Below are 20,292 nucleotides of genomic sequence, written 5' to 3' on the forward strand. Positions count from 1 at the left end.
ATGGTCAAAAACTGTTTTTGGGCATGAACGGGTTGCTTGGTTACTGCATTATGGCTGCAGTTCAAGAAATCAATGGACTTGATCCAGATCTGTTTCTAAGAAGGTTATTTTAAGATGATAAATGCTTTTCTTGTTTTTATTGTATTATTTCGGTTATGAGACTGTCCACAATATTATTAAAATGCTTTAGTTGTAGATCAGCAATGGGAAACTAGAACTGGCCTAGAACATGGTAATTTAAATACTGGCTTTTCTTTTTTTTGGTGCCAAACAAAGTAGTGTTGTTATACATTACCTTTGTTTCTGTGGTAAATTTGTGGTAACTGTTCAACTGTTTAACTGTTTATTGATTATCACAAATTTTACAGAAAGCAATAAATTTGTATTGATCCACAAACGTGTACAATTTTACAAGTAAATAAAATTAGCTTATTCAGCCACTTATACTTGAACAAACTGTTAAGTTTTTTAAAAACAGTTAACATTAGCAATAGATATCAGCTGTAATTGAAAAAAAATTCTATGTTTTGAATAATTTGATGTCTTATTATTACCTTAACGCTATGACTGAGTTTGAGAAGGGTGGTAAAGGATATTTTTGTGACTTGTGATCCGCCCTTAATTTTTCTGGTGTAATGTGAAATGGCTGTTTTTCTCCTTGAATTGTCATTTCCACAGTGGCTTTGAAGGATGATTTTGCAAAATTATTTTTTGTGAAACAAGGAAATAAAATTATCTTTAATTCACTGGGCACTGTAACCATACCTCTTTTTGACATGTGTCATTTCTTAACATAATTTTTTTGTGTATGTTTGTGGTTCAGTTTATTTTGTGGTTTTAATTTCATTTTGCTTTATAGTTTTAAATAATGTGAGCCTTCTCCTCTCTCTGACCTACATATGAGAGCATTGGTTAGGGAGAGGAGACAGCTGACATTTCAAGACTATTTTTTCTTTGTTCTAAACTCATCATCTTAGAGGCCCTGCCAGGGTAAATTCTGACAAGCAACATGGCCCAAAAAGTGGTGACAGTGCGTAAAATGAAATCGCGACAAGAGACAACCAAATTGCGACAATGACAGCAAAGCCGACAATAAGCGACAAGAATTAATATAAACATCGACACGAGACGTTTTAAAATTCAGACGGGCGACATGGGACCCCCCCTGGCAGGGCCTCATCTTACAATACCCAAAAACAAAGAAAAGTAACACCTCAAGCCAAGGATAATATTGAACTACGACAGATATATACTTTTTTTAAGTCTTACTATATTTTAGATTGATCACATGTAGTATTATAATATGGATGCCAACCTTTTGGCTGAATCTGAAAGGGTGAGGTACTCCCTTATATGGCTTATGTGGGGATGTGCCGCTGGGCAGGGTATAGTTTTTTCCTCTCTAGTGTCCTAAACAGCATATATAATTTCGCACAAGTCTGTCATAAAGACAGGGTGCAAAGAAAGTCAGTTTTACAGCTTGTAGTTAGCATGTGAGCCCAAAAGTCATTTCAACTAGCCCAAAAAATTTTGATGAGCCGGATTGATAACAATTTTTCTGTAATTTGAATAATTCCCCAAAAATCTTCACTTGCCAATCAGCAAGTTAAGAACAGAATTTACTAGCCTGATAGCACAATCCATTAGCCCCGGGCTATCGGACACTACTTTCTTTGAATGCTGAAACAGGGTATAAAATTTGTGCGAGTTTGTCCTTGGCTAATATAAACAAGTTATTGCCTGCACAATTTATTTCATTTGTTTGATGAAAATAGTTTGGACTCTTGAGTGTACAATGACAGATTATAAAGTGAATTTTACTCTACTGCAATTGCCAATAAACGGCTTTAAAACAAGATGGCTTGCATTTTGTAATTTGTCTCAAACAGGGTAATGAAATTGAGGGTTTTGTCCTAAACAGGGTAGCTATTTTAGGATTTTTTGGTCCTAATCAGGGTCAGGGTTTCAAACCCTCAGCAACTCACCTTAACCCAAATATTGGTCGAGTGCCCCCCTTCCCACCCTAGGAGGGGAGGCTGAATGGGCCACCCTGTGTAACTCTACTTTGTTCCCAGATAAAGAGCCAAAAGAATATCTGCATGGGAGGCTATAATCACTTAGGCTACTTCTCTCATCACTACTGCAAGCATCCCTTTCTTTTGTGATATGCTGCTAATTCAGATCCACCTTTCTAGAGTCCAGTCCATTTTTTAAATTTTTCCCATTAGCTTTTGTTGTAAGTTATGGCAAAGTTATTGGTTAGGAATTCCTAGAATATTTTCGTATCCTCCAGATTTCTACGCACCCGATCTTTTAGTTTTGGTATTCATTTCCTTTTTGTTCTGTTTGTGGATTATCCATTCATACTCTAAAAATAGCTGGACTTTGTCCCCAGTAAGCGCCCTATTTCTCAATTCTAAGGAAGAATCTGATTGGTCTCTTTGATACGCGCCAAATGTAAATTCTTCTAACATGATTTGTGATTGGTGGACAATGATCAGGCCACCGGCATAAAGCCATGATCCGACCTTCTGAAAACAACTCGGTCGAAGTTTGATTCTTAAAGGAGGAAGTGCACAATTTGTGAAGGCTATCATCGGAAAGAGGGTCGTTTTTAGACGAAACCTCCACAGTGTTAATTAGAAAAAGACTCGTGTAGCCCTCGAAGATATCCAGGTTGTCGATCGAGTAGCGTCAGATTTGCGTTTGTCAAGTGTAATAGCTAATATCAGTGAAAAGTTTTGTGATCACTGCCTTATAACGCAATACTTCAGATCAACCGCGACACAATTGCAATACATGGCAGAGTTACGTAGAAGAAGGACAAACATGAGCGAAATAACCACGACCAAGCTGATGAATGAGGATAGGAATGACAAGGATGGTGAAAGATCTGAAAACAGCTGTGATTCCTCTGAAAACATTAGCTCGCCAGGCGATGGTCAAGAAATGCCATTAGAACAACAACAAGAAGAGGAAAAACCATTAGAATATGTGACCAGTGTCGACGTAACAGTCGAAAGTAGGGGTTGTGAGGACGACAGTTCGAGTAACACAGGTTCTGAAGGCGAGAAAGATTCAGAGGGGGTAGCAAACGAAGATACCACTAGTGCAAGTGGTAAAGAAAGCGAAAATGACCAGGACCATGCTGGCGAAAATAGCGACGAAGAGGTAGACGGAGAAAGTGTAACATGCGCTTTGCTTGGTCTCGAGCAAGCCAAGGTAAACTTAATACGCTAATATCATATTTCTACATTAGTATCCGGTCCATTTTTATTTCCCTACTTCGTTTGGGAATGTAGGAGTATATAAACTAAAACGAGTAGATAAGTACAAGTATGTAAGGAAAGCGTGTATTTGGCGTGGTCACACGTGGATTGTACGATTGATGTGAGCCACCTTGTTGTCAATTTCATAATTATAGGATCACGGCATGGAAGTATTTTATTTTTGAAAGGTGTTTTGGCAAGAAAGGCCCAGCGAATTTGTGGTTCCGTTTCTTATTTTTCTGCTGGTTACGTAAGAACTCTGTGAACTCACGAGACCATACACGCCACACGAGCAGAAACATTTGACCAAGCGTGAAGTCAAGATGGCTGGGGATTGGTCAGGTGCTTTAAAAATGAGCGAGGCCAACATCCAGCCATCTTAACAGAGACCAGCTTAGAAGAAATAGAGGATACTGAAAAAAATTGTGCGGCCAAGAGAACGTTTTTCTTCAGGGACAAATGTGGGAAATCCTTGCCCACTCACATAGCCAAACAGAACAAAAGATTTGCTTCATCTTGCCTGCAGGTGTAGGCAGGCATATTATAATTAGGTTTCTTTCTTTTTCAAATTAAATTTGCCCCAACAAATTAATTATCTCTGACCGATCTGACTCGCTTCAGATCCTCTTCACTTGACCCCAAATTTATTACAAGTGGTCAGAGTGGTTGAGAATGAGTAAGCACCAGTATGTGACCGACCTGAACTCAATCAATCAATCAATCAATAAACTTTATTTACCCTCGAATTTACAGTGTAGCACTCAAGTGCTAATATCTTCGAGCCAACTACATTAATAAATAATTATAATAAAAAGTTAATTCTATATAGCAAAAAAGATAACTAACTACCTAGACAACTAACTTGCAAATTATCATGATGTAGAAAGGTTTGCAGTTCCTGCCCTTTTAAGTAAATTATTGTTCCCAGTAGATATCAGTCGTCGAAAAGAAGTAAAATCAGAAATAGTGCGGTAATGGTCAGGGAGAGAATTCCAAGATGTTGCTGCCAAGTAACTAAAGGAATTGATACCATAAGAAGTGGTCGATGGTTTGGGCAAACAGGGCATATTATGTCCTCTTAAAAAATAGGTGCTAGAGCGTAAACGAAACATATCTTTTAAATATCTTGGATAATCAGAAAAATGAAGACATTTAAAAATAGTGAGAATCATGTTTTGTAAACGCTTGTCCTTAAGGTTTGCAGTTCCTGCCTTTTTAAGTAAATTATTGTACTCAGAGTTAAAATCCTTGAAAATAAATCGAAGAATACGTTTGTTTAAAAGGTCCAGTTTATCAGAATCTTGTTTACTAGAGAAATGCCACACCATAGAACAATAATAAAAGTGAGGAAGTATAAATGCCTTATAAAGACGGAGCAACTCCTGAAGTCATACGTCTGAGTTTGCATTAGTCCCGGTGTTTATTAAAATTCCCAGAAATGTATTTGAGCCCTGGTTAAATTGGAGGTTTTTGCCTGGTTTTAATTAAAATTTCAAAAGTTAATGTTTATGAGCAGATTCTGTCAACCTACAATGTAAAAGAAAGATAAAACTAATATTGAATTGCCTATATATACCATGCATGTTTTATTGTGGTCTTTCAATGGCACTGGTACCCAGTTATGTCAATGACACAGTGAACCACTTTTAGTGATAAGAATTTACTGCCTCTTGTAGTATTGAAAGTTAATCGCTTTGTTTTTATTCATGGACGTTTGGAAGAGGATTAAAGTCTCTGCCAGGTTATCTATCTGAAGTGTTTTATTCATTTTATTTATTTATTTTTCAATCTAAAAGGGAATCTATTTTTGCCATTTGAATGATTATTAAAAAGGAGTATGTGAAAAGTAGATTCAGTTTGTTTTGCTTGAGTTTAGCATTTTTAAGTTAATAATTAAGTCTGTTGACATGTCAAATTGCCTACCACTTAACAGGAATGCAGATGACTAGCATCTACACAACATGTTTTAGGTGTAACATGCAAATGCTGTTAGTTCTTGCCACCTGTTGTTTCTTAGCAACAGTGACATGGTTTATACACTGTAGGAATTAATATCAGCCGCTTTGTTTGACCAATTCACTCTGTAAACTACTTTACTCCTGTGGAAACATTTCACGGCTAGCTCTCAGACTATGGAGAAAAGTCATTTTCTTGGTTTGTTTTATTGTTTTATTTGCTAGTATTAAGAAGCAATTTTAGGGAGCCTCAATGTTTTTTTTGCAGGTGAACCATTCTTTACTCTGCTCTCATTGTGGATAGGTCCACTTTGAAATGTTCTGCAGTAATATTGGTGTAGGACATTTAATGGAGCCAAAACCAATTATGGAGTTGCATGCATTTAAGTTATTTTACTGATGAATGGTTTCGACAGTTAGATATTTGCAGCAACACTTTATTATAGTTTTTCCCCTTTGAATTATGGTTTGGGGCTTGAATTATCATTGCAGGATGACACAGAAAAAAAGTATATTTGTAAAATATACTTAATTTAAGCCTGCGGGAGTAATGACAGAAAACTCAGAATTAAAATACTGTAGTGAAAAACAGGTGCTGCATAAAGTTATGTAGGCAATACATGATAGGGTTTCAGGGCTGGTGCAAGGGTTTCAAGTTGTGTTCATACAAAATTTAGTAGGTGGGGAACGAAACAGCTAAAAATTTGTTTTGGTTTCGTTTTTCTTTTGCTTCCTACATAATGTATGAAAGTAGGTGGGAGGGGATGTGGGGGGGAGATACCTATATTTAAAGTCTCTTTCCCCCTTACTTTGTTCAAATCAGTATTTAGATTAAAAGTCTTAACATCGGCTGTCTCTATCAGCAGCTACCTTCATCAATGTACTCCCTAATCTATTCATTTTCATTTTCCAGCCCATCTTATAAGTTAGTCTTTAAAGGTGCTAAGTTTTCCTCGCATAATGATGACAATGATTATTAGTGTTATTAAAAATGCATGTCTTTTTTTCTAGGTCTTTATAGTCAAAGGAGAGGAAAACTTGCATGTTATGTTCCAAGCTGTTAAGGGTAATGTGCAGGATACAGCTGTTAAAATCAAGGGAAACATGCATGACGCTGCAGAGAAAATGCAAGATAACATACACGAAGCTACTGAGAAAATGCAGGTGATGCTTAAATCAACCAAAGAAAACATGACTGATGCTGCTGAACGAGTTCAGGTCATACTAAAAACAGCTAAAGACAATGTGCAAGAAAGCATGCATGATGCTGCTGACAAAGCTGAGAGGATCTCAAAGAAAGCAATCGAATTAGCACGCTCTGGATGGTATCTCCTCTCGCATTTCGAGCTTCCAGAATGGCTTCGTGACAATGACTTTTTATCACACCATCACCGACCCCCCATGCCTTCATTTAGGTCTTGTTTTAAGAGCATTTTTAAAATTCACTCTGAAACTGGAAATATCTGGACCCATTTGATTGGATTTGTGGCCTTTATATGCGTCATGTTGTACATGTTTTTGCGACCAATCACCAACACCAATCCATTTCCAAAAGACTGGCAGGAGAAGCTGGTATTTGGTGCCTTTTTTGCTGGTGCAATATTGTGTTTGGGGTTCTCGTGGCTTTTCCATACTGTTTACTGCCACTCTGTTACTGTGTCCAAAGTTTTTAGCAGGTGAGGTTTTTTCCACGTATCTGACTTTCCTTCACATGTAAATCAACTTGCATATTCTCTGCACAATTCTCTTATCTTATTCATATACTGTATATATATACCTGTGTGGTACTGTAGACCTGGAACATATTTTTCTAGGTAGCAAAATCCATTTTTCTAATGATGTTTATATCTGATCAGGCAGAGCCATTCCAAGGCCTGGCTTCACATTGGTTAAACCCAATGCTAATAGCACAAGAGCAATAGGTATTGCTTATTTATGGGCATTACGTTTGTTACATGTGAAGTTCAAAGACAGTTTGACTAGGGCAAAAGGAGTAACAAATTGTTTATCCTGTTTTTTTCTCTTATAAGAGGTTAATTAAAGGGTTAACTTATTAATTTGTAAAAAAATAGGTTTTTCTTTTTGTATAAATTAGAGCATTAATTTGTGTACAATAATATGTATACTTCTGCTCTAGCAGGGGATATTCTGTAGAATGCAGAACACTGAATGATTCTGGAGTCTTGGTGTCAGGGTTGGGGAATTAAGTGAATCAACTTTCCAGTTAGGGACATTATACAGGGCAAATGGAACAGAAACTTCATTTACACAATAAATTATCTAACCCTTATCTGGATAACACCGTCCACTGAATAAATCTCTATCCACTGGATAGCGCAATATTTATTGGTTTCCTGAATACTTATTCACTGAAGAGTGATTATGCAGTAGATAGCACTATCCAGGTTTTTAACAACTGGGGCCCAGGGTCATTGGCTTTTAGTGTTATCCAAAATACCCCTGCTGCTTTCACTATACTCGAGCTTTCATGTACGGTGTATCAACAATAATTTCTGTAGCTAACACTAATGTTATTGATTTTTTCTTGACAGACTTGATTACTCAGGAATTGCTATGCTGATCATGGGTTCGTTTGTTCCTCCTCTTTACTATGGATTCTATTGTTCAAGAGTTCTAAAAATTGTTTACATGTCAGTGATCTGTTCCCTTGGTATCATGTGCATTATTGTTTCATTGTGGAGCAAGTTTAACACTCCCAAGTACCGAGTACTCAGAGCAGGTATGATCAGGTCATTTTTTTTATATAGAAAACCATAAAAGAGCAAGAACTGTTATCCCCTTGGATTAAAGACTCCCAATTCAAAAGGGATAAAAAATCAAAATATGCAATAGTACTAACACTGAGTGCCACCTTCACTTATACTGATCAAAGATATCATAGGTTATAGAGTGTTCTTTCAGGACTGGGAATTGGAAAGTTCTCCAGAGACTTCAAAAGAAAGTAAAACTCAAAATTGCTAATTATAATCTATTGTCCTTTCACTTAATATTGTATTTTCTTGTCAATGCCATAAAGCTTTATGAAATCCCCCTTCTATGAAAGCCCTTTACTTTTAAAAAGCTGAAATGTTGAAAAAGTGCGCTGGAGGCACAACACAACTGTAGGCAAGAACTTTTTACATCGCACCTTACTCAAAATTCAACAATTTATTCATACATGTCTTTTTCCATCAGGTTTGTTCCTTACATTTGGATGTTCAGGAATTGTTCCGGCTATTCATTTCATGGCCGCATATGGTGTGACCCTTGCTCATCGTCAGGCTTCTGTTGGCTGGATGGCTCTTATGGGAGTCTTGTACATAGCTGGTGCTATCATGTACGCTACCAGGGTTCCAGAAAGATGGTTTCCTGGCAAATGTGATATCTGGGTAAGCAGCCAGTTTAGCTTCTTATCTTTCACATCAGAGTTTCTTGCCCTGCAATGTTCAGCCAAAGGGTGCATTTTATTGACCTTGTTCCAGAGTCAGATTATTTGAAACTAAGTTAAGAGATAGCTTGTTGTAGGTGTTTATTGCATTGCGCTATGACATTGCAACTGTGGCTCCTTTAAAATCCTGTTGGGCAAAAGAAATTTTAGAGAGAGGGGGGGTGGGGAGTAAAATTACAGTGATTAACTAAAGAAATAGAGTTGATTTTGGTACTTCTGGGAAGTTTGAGAATTTGAGATTCATCTAAACTCACATCTATGCATGTTGTTTGTTTTTTACTTACAGTTCCAAAGCCACCAAATCTTTCATGTCCTTGTGGTTGCTGCAGCCTTTGTTCATTTGTATGGAATCTGCCAGATGGCATATTACAGGTTTCACCATGGCACAGCATGTGAAAACTGAACTCAGGGCTTAATTAACCCTTTAAGCCCCAATCGTGACCAACACCAATTTTCTCCTAATGATATCCATACCTTGTCGAGAGATAAGGCTATGAGAATTAATAAAATGATCACTAAAGAGAAAATGCTTTGATCTGTTATCAAATTCTCTCAACTTATTCTTTAAAGAAATGTATAGAGATCAGTTTGGAGAATTGGTATGTGGATATTGGGGCTTAAAGGGTTAATTGTACAATTTGGGGTTTCATTTGTTATTCAAAGTTAATGTATGCAGTTCTGTTTGACAGAAAGTTGTCTCCAACAATCTATTGTACAGCATTTATTTTGTAAGTTAGTGATAGGCTAGTGTTTTGTATTTTTTAAAGTTAGCAAAACAGTTTGTAAATATAATTATAAGACTTTTTACAATCAATCATTGGGTTAAAAATAAAGTTTAAAATTTTTATGTAGGGTTAGTTTACTTAGACTTTTGCCCCTTCTAAGAGCACACTATAATCTTGCCTTTGTCACATTTTTTCTTTCCTGTATCCCATAAATCAGTCTTTTACTGCACATATGTGTACTTGTCAAGCTACACTGATCTTTACAGGCCTTCCTTATGGTCTGTTCCAGAGGTAAAAGTACTGTTTTCCAGAAAAATGCTTTGTAGCTGTGAGAAAAAAACATTGTTTCTTTGCTTATCGTACTTTCAGTACACATTCTGGTGAGCTGTGATACCACATGATTAACCTTTTAAGCCCTAAGAGTGATCAGCACCAAATTTCTCTGTGCTTTATGAATGCTGTTTAAAACAAAGTTGTCATAAGAATTAAAGACATATCACACAAGATTAATTACCTTGACACTTGAACAATGTCTCCCTTCTTCTTCCATAGAGAATGCATTGGGCAAGAATCGAGAATTTAGATTCTGATATACAGTTCAAAGGGTTATGACTGACATTCAGATTATGACATATTTAAGTTATTGAATTTGAAGCAAACGACACAAGGGGGCATTATGCTGAATATGTCATTGTTTGCTACATATTTAACTTTCTTGCACCATTCAGATCTATAGAGAAAATTTAAGTGCCTAAATGAAAAATAATGTTTATAATGATAAAGTTTGTTTTAGTGGAAACTAAATTCTACTACACAATGAAGCTTTATTTTTGTATATTATTATTGTTATTATTGAATGGTCAAAAAGTTTTCTTCTATTAGGAACTTAAAAAATATCAGAATTTGATGGGCTGCTTATCACATATTTACCATGAAATATCAAAAAGAATGTTTTTATTTGAAGCAGCATGAACCCATAATACAACAGGAATATGCCAAGCTATTGCTTGGCCAATAATATTGCCAAATAATGTACTGTCTTAAGGGGGCAGTGTCAGCAAGATCAAGAATTCCTTGCAAGTCCACCAGAAGTGTTGTTATCAATGGAAATTCCCTGAGAATGCACATGTTTGCTAAAAGTTACTATATTAGAACATGCAAACTGTTAGTGTCTTTGGCTAAGGAATTGTAGGAAAGAAGTCAAACTTTAAAATCCTAGGTCACAGTATAGTTTTGTACTGAGTATTCTGGCCTTGAGTGGAAGCAAGGCTGGAGGTCACCTTTTTGTGACCAAACCGCTACTACTTTTCGCATGCAGAGGAAGCTCTTGTGAACGGACACCCTCAGGATCCAAAAAAAGGTGCCCGTAACTGGAGCTGCCCGCAAACAGGAATGTGAAAATACAGTGTGTATGGGAGGTGAGAAAAATGGGGTTTTGTGCAGGTGGCTGTTAGTAGAGCTGTCTGCTAATGAGCTTTCACTGTATTGTAAATCAAATCATGCATATGAATGGAACTGATATTCACTGGTATATCAAGTTTTTATCCAACAAAGTCGCTGTCAGCCTTTCTTCCACTAAAAGCCTATATTGCTCAGCACACAACTGAAAATAGGCCTGACATTTTGAAGATGAACAATGTTATTTAAAAAAAAATTTCAATAATTTTTTTTTTTGGCACCTTCAGATTAGCCTGTGTAGCAAGCGTGTCCAGTCGAGTTATAGCGCGAAAGTTATCCTTTTCTTTTTTTGCTCTCGTCCCAACTTTCTCGACGAACTCGTGTTGAAACGCTTGCTGCGCAGGCTACCTTCAGAGAATTAATTTGTACTTTTTTGTTCAAAGGTAATTTCAGGGAGTGTACCTGCATAATTTTAGAAAAGGTAACACAGAACCTCGGGGGAATTATCGTGATGCTGCCCCTTCAAAAACCCATGTCCACCATTTGGCAGGACCAAATGGCTGCTAACACTGTTGCAACTCTTGTATATAAGTTATTTATATTTTTGTGTGAACATAAATTGCTCAAAAAGATGACAATTATAATAAAAGAATATTATGTTGTTAGATATGTTAAAGTTACTGTGCATTAACCACTCCCTGCAGACTTGTTCCCAGACCGTAAGTGTATTTTGTTATTTAAAGTGATGAAATCCTGGGATAAGGATGGATTGGATTCTGAACAACGAGGAAGCAGAACGGTCACTTCTGAATTTTCGTCTAGACGTAACATGATGCAATGTGAAAATGATTCTGCTCCCACAGGCAGAGCGTCAGGCCAATAAACCCTACTCCCCTTCCATTGTCAAACTTTTTTGGAAGGGGTACATACAAAAAATGGAATTTCTGAAGGTTGTAGGACTAAGACCCTACTTTTTTGAGAAAAAAAATATCCACATAAAAATTCTCCAGAATCTCCTTGAAAGAATTAGTTGAAAAATGAAAGTATTTTTACCTTGGTGATAACTTACCAATTCCCATGAACTTTTTTTCTTTATTATTAATGGATGTTAATGCTTGGCGAAAATTGATGTTGGTCACTCTTGAGATATTTTTTCTGAGGAGATATATGTTCATCAATGCCTTTTTTCGGGCGCTCTGTCTTGGCCATTTGGAGGTTGTGCTTGAGACTGAGTCGTTGTGGGAACCTCTTTAAAGGACGAAGAAGAAGAGATAGCGTCCCCACAACTATCCCATGGTGCTGATTTGGTAAAACACCGACCCAGTTTCCTGCGCAACTTCGTAATAGCGAATAAAAGAAGCGATAGCGTTCCCAAAACAATCCCATAGTGCAGTTTGACACAACACTGACTCAGTCTTGCGCGCGCGACACTTTGTAATAGCCAATGAAAGAAGCGATAGCGTTCCCAAAACAAACCCATAATGCAGTTTGACACCACTGACCCAGTCTCGCGCGCAACTTTGTAATAGCCAATAAAAGAAGCGATAGCTTTCCCAAAACAATCCCATAGTGCAGTTTGACCCAGTCTCGCGCGCAACTTTGTAATAGCCAAAAAAATGGCACATAAAAAGTATAGAGTCGATACAGAGGCGAGCCACTGGAGTCATTTGCGGATCAGAGAAAGAATATCCGGAGAGACTTGGGGTCCTGAAATGGCGAAGGAAGTTTATCTGCTTAGTGCAGATGTACAAGATAATTTTCGGACACTGTGACATAAATCCTCTTATGTCTTTTGATTTTAATGTTTTAGGGGAAACGCGTTGGAAACATAATTTTAATATAAGACCTAAGAAGACAGGTACAAATTACGATAAATTTTCATTTTTCGATCGCTACATAACAGACTGGAATAGTATTGCATCGAACATTATGTATGCACCTTCCTTGAGCAGTTTTAAGTCCTATCTGTTAGATCATTTGTGTCAATTTTAAATCAGGCGTAACGTGAGTGACAAGTATGCAATTTAATTAAAGAATTGGCCGTATTTAAATTCTATTTCTTAATTTTTAGTGTCAATTTTAGTATGCAATTTAATTAGGTTAGTTTTGGGCCGCATTTAAATTTTACTTCTTTATTTTTAATATGTTTAATATTAGAGAATATTCTTTGTATGGGAATTTAGTTTCCCCAAATTATTCTCCAGTCATGCACTTTTTGTATTTTCTGTAATTTATTCACTTGTATTAGCATGACACAGTATTATTAAACTTAAACTTAAACTTAAAAAGAAGAGATAGCGTTCCTAAGACAGTCCAATAATGCAGTTTGACACAACACTGCCCCAGTCTCGCGCGCATGAACAGCCAATAAAAGAAGCGATAGTGCTCCCAAAACAGTCCCATAGTGCAATTTGGCACAACACTGACCCAGTTTCCTGCGCAACTTCGCAACAGCAATTAAAGAAGTAATATAGCGTTCCTACAACAGTCCCATAGTACCGTACGACACAACGGTGACCCAGTCGCACGCGCAACCTTTCAAAATGGCTAAATCATGCCATGGATGATAATCATGTTAACTATGAACTTATTTACATTATAATCATGTCAATTGTGACCTTATTTACATGCTTTTGTGCCAACGTTTTTACTTTTATACGTCTGCTATCATATTGCTTATTTTGTACTTTTGTAAAGTGTGATTTGTTTCAGTTCTTAATAACGGAGAGGAGAACTTTGCTTTGATATCGTGTACCGTTCTAGCCTTTGGTTCTTTATCGCCAGAGAAACACTTTTCAATGTCCCCAGTATTTTTCAATGTCCCCAGTATTTTAAACAATATTTTTAACGTAATAATACAATCCATGCGCGCGCTACTAGACAAAGCAACCTCTTACATCCGCCTGCTGTAAGAACTGAAATTGCAAAAAGATCCTTGTATTATTATGGTTGCACTCTTTTTAACGAATTATCTTAATGATATTTCGTGTTTTACATCTTTTAATCTTTTAATTGAAAATAGTTTTCTATTTATATTATTACCTGTATTAGTGTAATGTTTATATGTTTAGTGTGTTTTTGTGCGTTGTTGCTCAGGGCTCCCATTGATAACAGACAGCTTTTTGCGTCTGAAGGGGCTACCCTGAGCGGTATAAATTAATAAAGGTTCTTCTTCTTCTTCTTCTTCTTCTTCTTTATACGGCAGTAGTAGAACAGAGGAAAGATTGTCTCACATTTCACGTTATGGTGAAATGTCCACGCTGTTATGAGGCCTTTCATTGGCCCGAAAAGAACGACCTAAACCGGGCGAAAGGGGCGCAGAAATGCTGGATGCATTAAAGAACTGTGTGAACCTGAATTTCCCCAATCCCCTAATTCGCTTCAGTTTGTCATCTTCTGATACCCCACAAAAGAGGTTTCTGAATCCAGTTCTGTACTGTACTGAGTGAAACGCAAAAATGAACGGGTTCAGACAAGAGTTTATCATTGCAATCACAATGGTGGTGTAATGGACTGGAGTATTGAGTGTGACCAAGTCAAACGCGAAGCCGGCGTAATACACTTGATTCGGTAGCCAGCATATAGTTAAGACAAGTGTGGCCACAGCTGCCATCCGTGATATGCTATGACGCATGTCATTGCCGATCCTACATTTCATTACGCGTGACTTGTGTGTCTCCTTTAACACGCGATAGTACAAGTTACACGTGACCAGAAACGGTATAAGAAACTTCACCAGAAACTGAGCAACTCCCAGGATCTTGAACGTGTTAGAATCAGTGAATGGAATCTTTGTGACCTCGCAGCGCTTGGAGGAGTCCATTTCCGGGTTGTATTTTACCTCGAAAAGCAGCAAAGCGTTCGCGCAAAGAGATAATCCCCAGATTATAAAAACTTCGCAAATGAGTCGTTTTTTGTGGAATTTGGCACGATATTGCAGTGGTCTGGCAACTGCGTACCAGCGTTCGGTGGCGAGGGCCACGGTGATGTAAATTGACGTAGTCGCGGTACTGAAGGTTAAAAAGTGCGATGAAATGATACGGCAAAATATTTCACCGCTAAGTTTTCCCTCAGGCGGATTGGGTATCTCAAGGAAAGTAAATCCTGGTGTCAGAAAAACCACGAATGCAACTAGCAAGTCGGTAATCGCCAGATGAAATATGTTCACGTTGTATGGACTCTTAAGCATCCCTTTGTTCTTTATGTTGACGGCACAGACCAAGAGACTGCCAACGATCGTGCATAGAACAACAGCAGAGAAGGAAAAACGAAGAAACAATGACTCTTCGGCTTTTGAATACGGCCGCACAATGTGCTGCTGGCCATCAGAGAATGGGAAAACTTCTGTCTTGTTTAAAACACTATCGGGAAGTGAAGAAGACCAAGTCGCCAAAACCAATGTCAAATTTGACGTTTTTGATTTCGACATTTTGCGACGCGGCTGTGATTCATCTGAACCTTTCAGAGGCCAAAAATCAATGCCGAAATTTGGCAATTCTCAAATTTCTTTTAAAGCACTTATTTAAAATTCATACAGTCTTCTGATTGGTCGTTTAGAGGTTATCGGCCTTTCATGAAATTGTTGTCTCAACACCAAATCGACCAATCGCGTAGTTTGTTCGCAAACGAGCCGAGAGAACTAACACAGAACTTTCACTTCATTGTTTTCAAATTTGCTAAAGAAAAATAAAGGAAATAGACTTGATTTCAAATGTTAGTTTATTAATTGTCCACTTCAAAGTTTTTTCAGGTGGTTACAGCGTGTCTCATCCGACACTAACAGCCTTAAACAGAGGCCACTTTTTATCATTAAACCTAGCCCTGAAAACACACAGTAATGCAGTTGACACTTTCTTCCGTCGATTCATTGATTATGAAACCTAGCACCTGCTGATAGAAAAATTGCACGCGTCGCTTTCATGCAAACTAGAGACTCACATGTTTAACTCTACAGGCGACGTTCGGTAACCATTTTTTCATAAAATTACGTCCCCAAAAGTCGTCTCGAAAACTTAAAAAAATAACAACTTAATTTTTTTTTTGCCCATAGTTAAGTTTCTGTTTGATTGCATGTTAAGCTGGATGGAGATATTTTACAACCTAATATATATCTTACATCTATTGATGAAAGTCCAAAGTATACAGGGATTCGTTTTTTTTTTTATCTATTTGTAGCTTATATCATTCCTAGGATGATAATGTAAAAGCCCGAGGCTAACTTTTTGTTCATTTCCCGGAGTGATCAGCCATCCAGCAGAGAAAATAGTTATTGAGTCTCTTTCTGTATCATCAACAAAAAATAAAGCACTCTTTTGACAATAAAACAGTTCAAGTGAAATTTATGGCTTAGCTGACTTCCTTACGGTGTTTTTGAATTTCGGGTCTCTCAAGGTCGTTTTAGAAATGAGAGGAAATGACCCGGTACAATTTTCAGTATTGTATTTTGGTAGTGTCTGTCTTGGCTTGTGTACTATTCCAAAAAAAGATAAAAAATCGCAAATGTTGAAAAACAAATGGTACATTGTGAAAGAACTGCTTCCCTATAAGTGAAGCAAAATGATAAACAAGGGGAAATGACGGCCGGTATAATTTTCAGTATTTTATCAGTTTGCCTTAGTTGATAGTCGAGGGAGGTAAAAAGATAACTTACTAGTTATGTAATATTCCAAAAGTAGAAATTCAAGGGAACAATTAAAGTGGCATGTAGAGTAAAGAAAACTGATTGATCCTCTGTGGAAGCACTGCTGAGAGACTGGACTTCATGTTAATGATCACGACAAACAATTATATCCACAAGGAAAACTGGTTAGAACTTCTTTCCATGTCGCTGGCACCTTCATAACTGCACGTTGAGAATATAAAGAGGGTTAAGTGAATGGATCGAGCTTGAGAATGCGAAGGCACACGGAATAGGAAGGCGTTTAGTGGTGGAGTAAAAGAAAATTCTTTCAAGTGGCTGTGTGATAAGTTTTTTTTTTTTTTTTTAAAAAAAAAGACAACTAAAGAGAACAAATGCGTTAAAAAATTATGTACAAATGAAGAGACGGTGCATAAATCCTAAGTATCCAATATTGCCAATTGTATAATAATGAATGTATCAGGGGCACCCAAAGAGAATATAGTTAAAAACCACTTAAAAATAGCATTGTTAAACGTATTTTAGTATGTAAATGGTAGATATAGGCATCTTTTTATCCCCTAAAAATTTTTCATCTGTTCGGATTTCCTAGCTGAAAATCTAGTGATCTGAAAATTATAGGGATCAAAACTTACCTTTTCGAAAATTTCAGCCAGAAAAAAGGCTCCCGAAAATTCTAGGTGACCTTTTTAGGGTAAAAATCCGTTAAAAATAGGCAATTATACCATTTTTTAGATGTTCGAAAATCCTAGGAGAGGCAGGCAAGCAAGAAATTTTACAACAAATGTTCCCAAAATTCTAGATCTCAAATCGTCTTCCGAACAGATATTTTCCGAAAATTGACGTAGGGTGCCCCTGATGTATGAATTTCATATATTAGAATTGCGGAATAAAGAATAAGTGCAAAGAAGACCCTCGCAGTTTAGGTTAGTTCTAGCCTATTGTATAGGATAAAATGAATCTATGAAACACTTCACCCAACTGATCAACAATATCACGCTGAAAGTAATGATAATAATTAACGTCCCTTTTTATTGTTGTTTGATTTATCTCCGGTAAACTATATTTTCACTGTCTCGGTCTGTCTGAAAATTTCAACATTTCCTAACTACATCACGTAAAGTTCCGTGAGGACATTCCGTAAGGACACCTAGAAAATATTTTGTTACGAAAAGATACATCGCAAAGTTGTCAGATCTAAATAGCTTCATTCGTAGGAGGTAGATAAGTATTGGCACATTTTTTTGCAATGTTTTATTAAAAAAAGCAACTATTTTAAGAAACGTCTTTTCCGTTGTCTTGTGCTAATTCCCACAGTTTGAGACAAAGGATAAATAAAGCAAACTAATTTATTCTGACCACCAAATGAATATTGATTAATTCGAACATTCAGCCATTGCACATTGAACAGGCATGCACCATCACGAAAGTGAACCAATCAAAATCAACTGAGCTTGCAAATCATAAGGAAGAGATCAAATAAGTGACTTCTACTAAAAAAGCTAACCGTAATTACCTGCACTACCCGAATGCGCTTCTAAGTACTGCCTCTACCTTCAGGCATAAATCGGCAAAATAAAAGAAAATCTTTTCGGTTATAAAAGTAGATGTATAGAATGTAAATCTGTATGGAATCTTCAGAAGCCTCAAAGTAATTAAAATTTATTGCATGAACCATAGCTAGTAGGAGACTGGGTGTGAAAAGCGACAAACATCAAAGGTAAAAAGTCAACAGTGCTGCAGTTTACGTTGGAAGCTCCCTGACAGTGCAAAATACCTTGTTTTCTGTTCACAAATTGTGACTGTGAATAAATTGATGCCACATTCCTACTTGTCAATAAGTTGAAAATGATAGTAGTGCTATTGAACGTTGTGCACTGTCAGGTCCAGAAAAACGTGTCACAAAGGAGTCAGACGGGAGTCTTCATAACCATTCCAATCTATAGATCGTTTGCTGTTAATTGCACACTTTATCCAGTGCACACGGTGTTGTTGGAAACTTAATTTTTCTTACAAGAGCAAGGGTTTTTATTCATTGCAAGCCTTATGTCTTGCCATTATAGCTACAGCTTATTATACAACGATAAATATTTGCGAATCTTCCGCGTTTAATGGGGGAAATATTGAACAGCCTACAGCATTGTTGATTTCAATGTTTCCTCAATCTCGCAGTAATGGTGATGTTACACGAGACGATTCGCAACGACGATTTTTAGCACAAGACAGCGTTGGATCATTGTTGAGACATTGTTTCGAATGGCTGCAACATTGTTCCAATATTGCAACGTTATGTTGCGCTAAAACTCGTCGTTGCGAATCGTTCCGTGTAATATCACCTTAACGGAAATTTAACACCTTTTGTTCTGAAGAAAAAAATGTCAAGGTCAAGTTGCTCTTTTGAAAAAGACAAATTCAAAAAGCAATGTCTTTTCCAAAAATCTATTTCCTGCAGCCAGAATCAGATTCAGCTGAAGATCCGAAATGTTAAGCTGTATTGGCTTTCATGTAGACTCTCGTAAAGGCAATATAATTTATATTGCACGGCGAAAATAATTCAAACGCGTTTCAACAACTGTCCATTTTTTTGTGCCCTCGACAAACGGCTTGCAGGAAACACTTCATTATCTTATCTTGGCTTTGAAGAGGAATGAATCGCCCAGTTTGATAAATCAGCAGATTCGCTTCAAAAGGGAAATGACAGCACTAACAAAACTGCGTTTTGGGCTGCGGTGATAAGCTGAAGGATGACAAATGAAGGATTCGCTGAAGCTGGAGAAAGTCTTGGAAAAGTGAAGCCCGACTTTTTATAAGTGTTTCTCAGATCTAAGTAAATTTCCTTAAAAATTCACGTTGGTCTGTTCCGAAATATTTCCGCTGCGCTGCGGTGTTATTGAACATTTTGTTGGGTTTAGAAGCCTAATTTTGACTACAAAAATAAATACTGTGGGGGTGTGTTCGAGCAACTCGCTCGCTACACAATGAGGTACCAAGAAGCTGATTTACATCTTGGACTTCATTCTTCTTTGACTTTTGCTAACAGTCTTAATCCTCTTACTCTTCTTCTCCGCCCAATTCTTACTCTAAAACTAAGAAGTCAAATAGCGCTTTTTATAGCCAAAGCTGGATATGTTTGGGTTAGCTGACCGTGGGAATAAAATCAAGGTGAATTCGGAGTGGGTAATGTTTTGGTATTACTGAATCTACATGCATGTAAGAAGCTACAAACCAATGAAAAACTTAAAACGCTGGTTAACAAACCCCAATAGGAAATTCAACGAGTCTAATGAACCAAGCTCAGCTCTAACATCAGAAACACGACCACCTATGAAAAAATAACACTGATCTGACAATGGCAAGCGAAGAATAATCCTAAAATGGACTTAACTACATTTTGCGAGCTAAGCATAAAGTCACGTACAAGTAAAAACAAAAGATCAAAACAGGAACCCTATGTGGGCAAACAGGTCAAAATCAAGACTAACCTTGACTCACTTTATGATAAAACAAAAACGAAACTTAAAAGATGAGACAGATCTTAAAATAACTTTCAAAATACTTCACAACAATATAAAGAGAAATAGTAACCCTTGGAACACGTTCTCCATCCGGCCACCTGTTTCGCGTTGTATGCACTTTTTTAGGTCCTGTAAGGATTAATTACACGTGTTGTCTTTGGAAACGGACGAATGACTAGAAACCACCTATTTGGAAAAGGGAAATGAAGTTATCCCGTGTTCTGGAAACGTCAAGAACTGTTAACGTCTATCACTAAAATTCTCAGATTTGCAAATAGTTGATCGTTTATTCTATAAATATTTCTAAGTTATCATTTCGCATAAAAAAGGAACGATTTAAGACC

The 20,292-nt window shown here is 37.1% G+C and overlaps 2 protein-coding genes across 2 annotated transcripts; one reads left to right on the forward strand and one right to left on the reverse strand.

Annotated features, from left to right (window-relative positions):
• Positions 1–2,581: 2,581 nt before the first annotated feature.
• Positions 2,582–11,460, forward strand: LOC140941371 (adiponectin receptor protein 1-like). The gene is made up of 5 exons (XM_073390362.1): positions 2,582–3,222; positions 6,236–6,900; positions 7,777–7,964; positions 8,420–8,613; positions 8,959–11,460. The coding sequence occupies exons 1-5, from the start codon at positions 2,800–2,802 to the stop codon at positions 9,073–9,075; spliced, it is 1,587 nt and encodes a 528-aa protein (XP_073246463.1). The 5' UTR covers positions 2,582–2,799; the 3' UTR covers positions 9,076–11,460.
• Positions 11,461–13,544: 2,084 nt separating this feature from the next.
• Positions 13,545–15,282, reverse strand: LOC140941374 (galanin receptor 2a-like). Its single transcript, XM_073390365.1, has one exon. It carries the CDS (start codon positions 15,222–15,224, stop codon positions 14,037–14,039), a length of 1,188 nt encoding a protein of 395 aa, XP_073246466.1. The 5' UTR covers positions 15,225–15,282; the 3' UTR covers positions 13,545–14,036.
• Positions 15,283–20,292: the final 5,010 nt, after the last annotated feature.

Source organism: Porites lutea, chromosome 6, assembly GCF_958299795.1.
Source record: "Porites lutea chromosome 6, jaPorLute2.1, whole genome shotgun sequence".
NCBI classification, from domain to species: domain Eukaryota; kingdom Metazoa; phylum Cnidaria; class Anthozoa; order Scleractinia; family Poritidae; genus Porites; species Porites lutea.

What these genes read in the sequence shown, in the direction of transcription:
- LOC140941374 (XM_073390365.1), bottom strand. Translation starts at nt 15,224, where the DNA reads ATGTCGAAATCAAAAACGTCAAATTTGACATTGGTTTTGGCGACTTGG.
- LOC140941371 (XM_073390362.1), top strand. Translation starts at nt 2,800, where the DNA reads ATGGCAGAGTTACGTAGAAGAAGGACAAACATGAGCGAAATAACCACG. An exon ending in TTGGTCTCGAGCAAGCCAAG is followed by an intron (nt 3,223 to 6,235) that starts GTAAACTTAATA and finishes CTTTTTTTCTAG; the next exon opens with GTCTTTATAGTCAAAGGAGA. An exon ending in GTGTCCAAAGTTTTTAGCAG is followed by an intron (nt 6,901 to 7,776) that starts GTGAGGTTTTTT and finishes TTTTCTTGACAG; the next exon opens with ACTTGATTACTCAGGAATTG.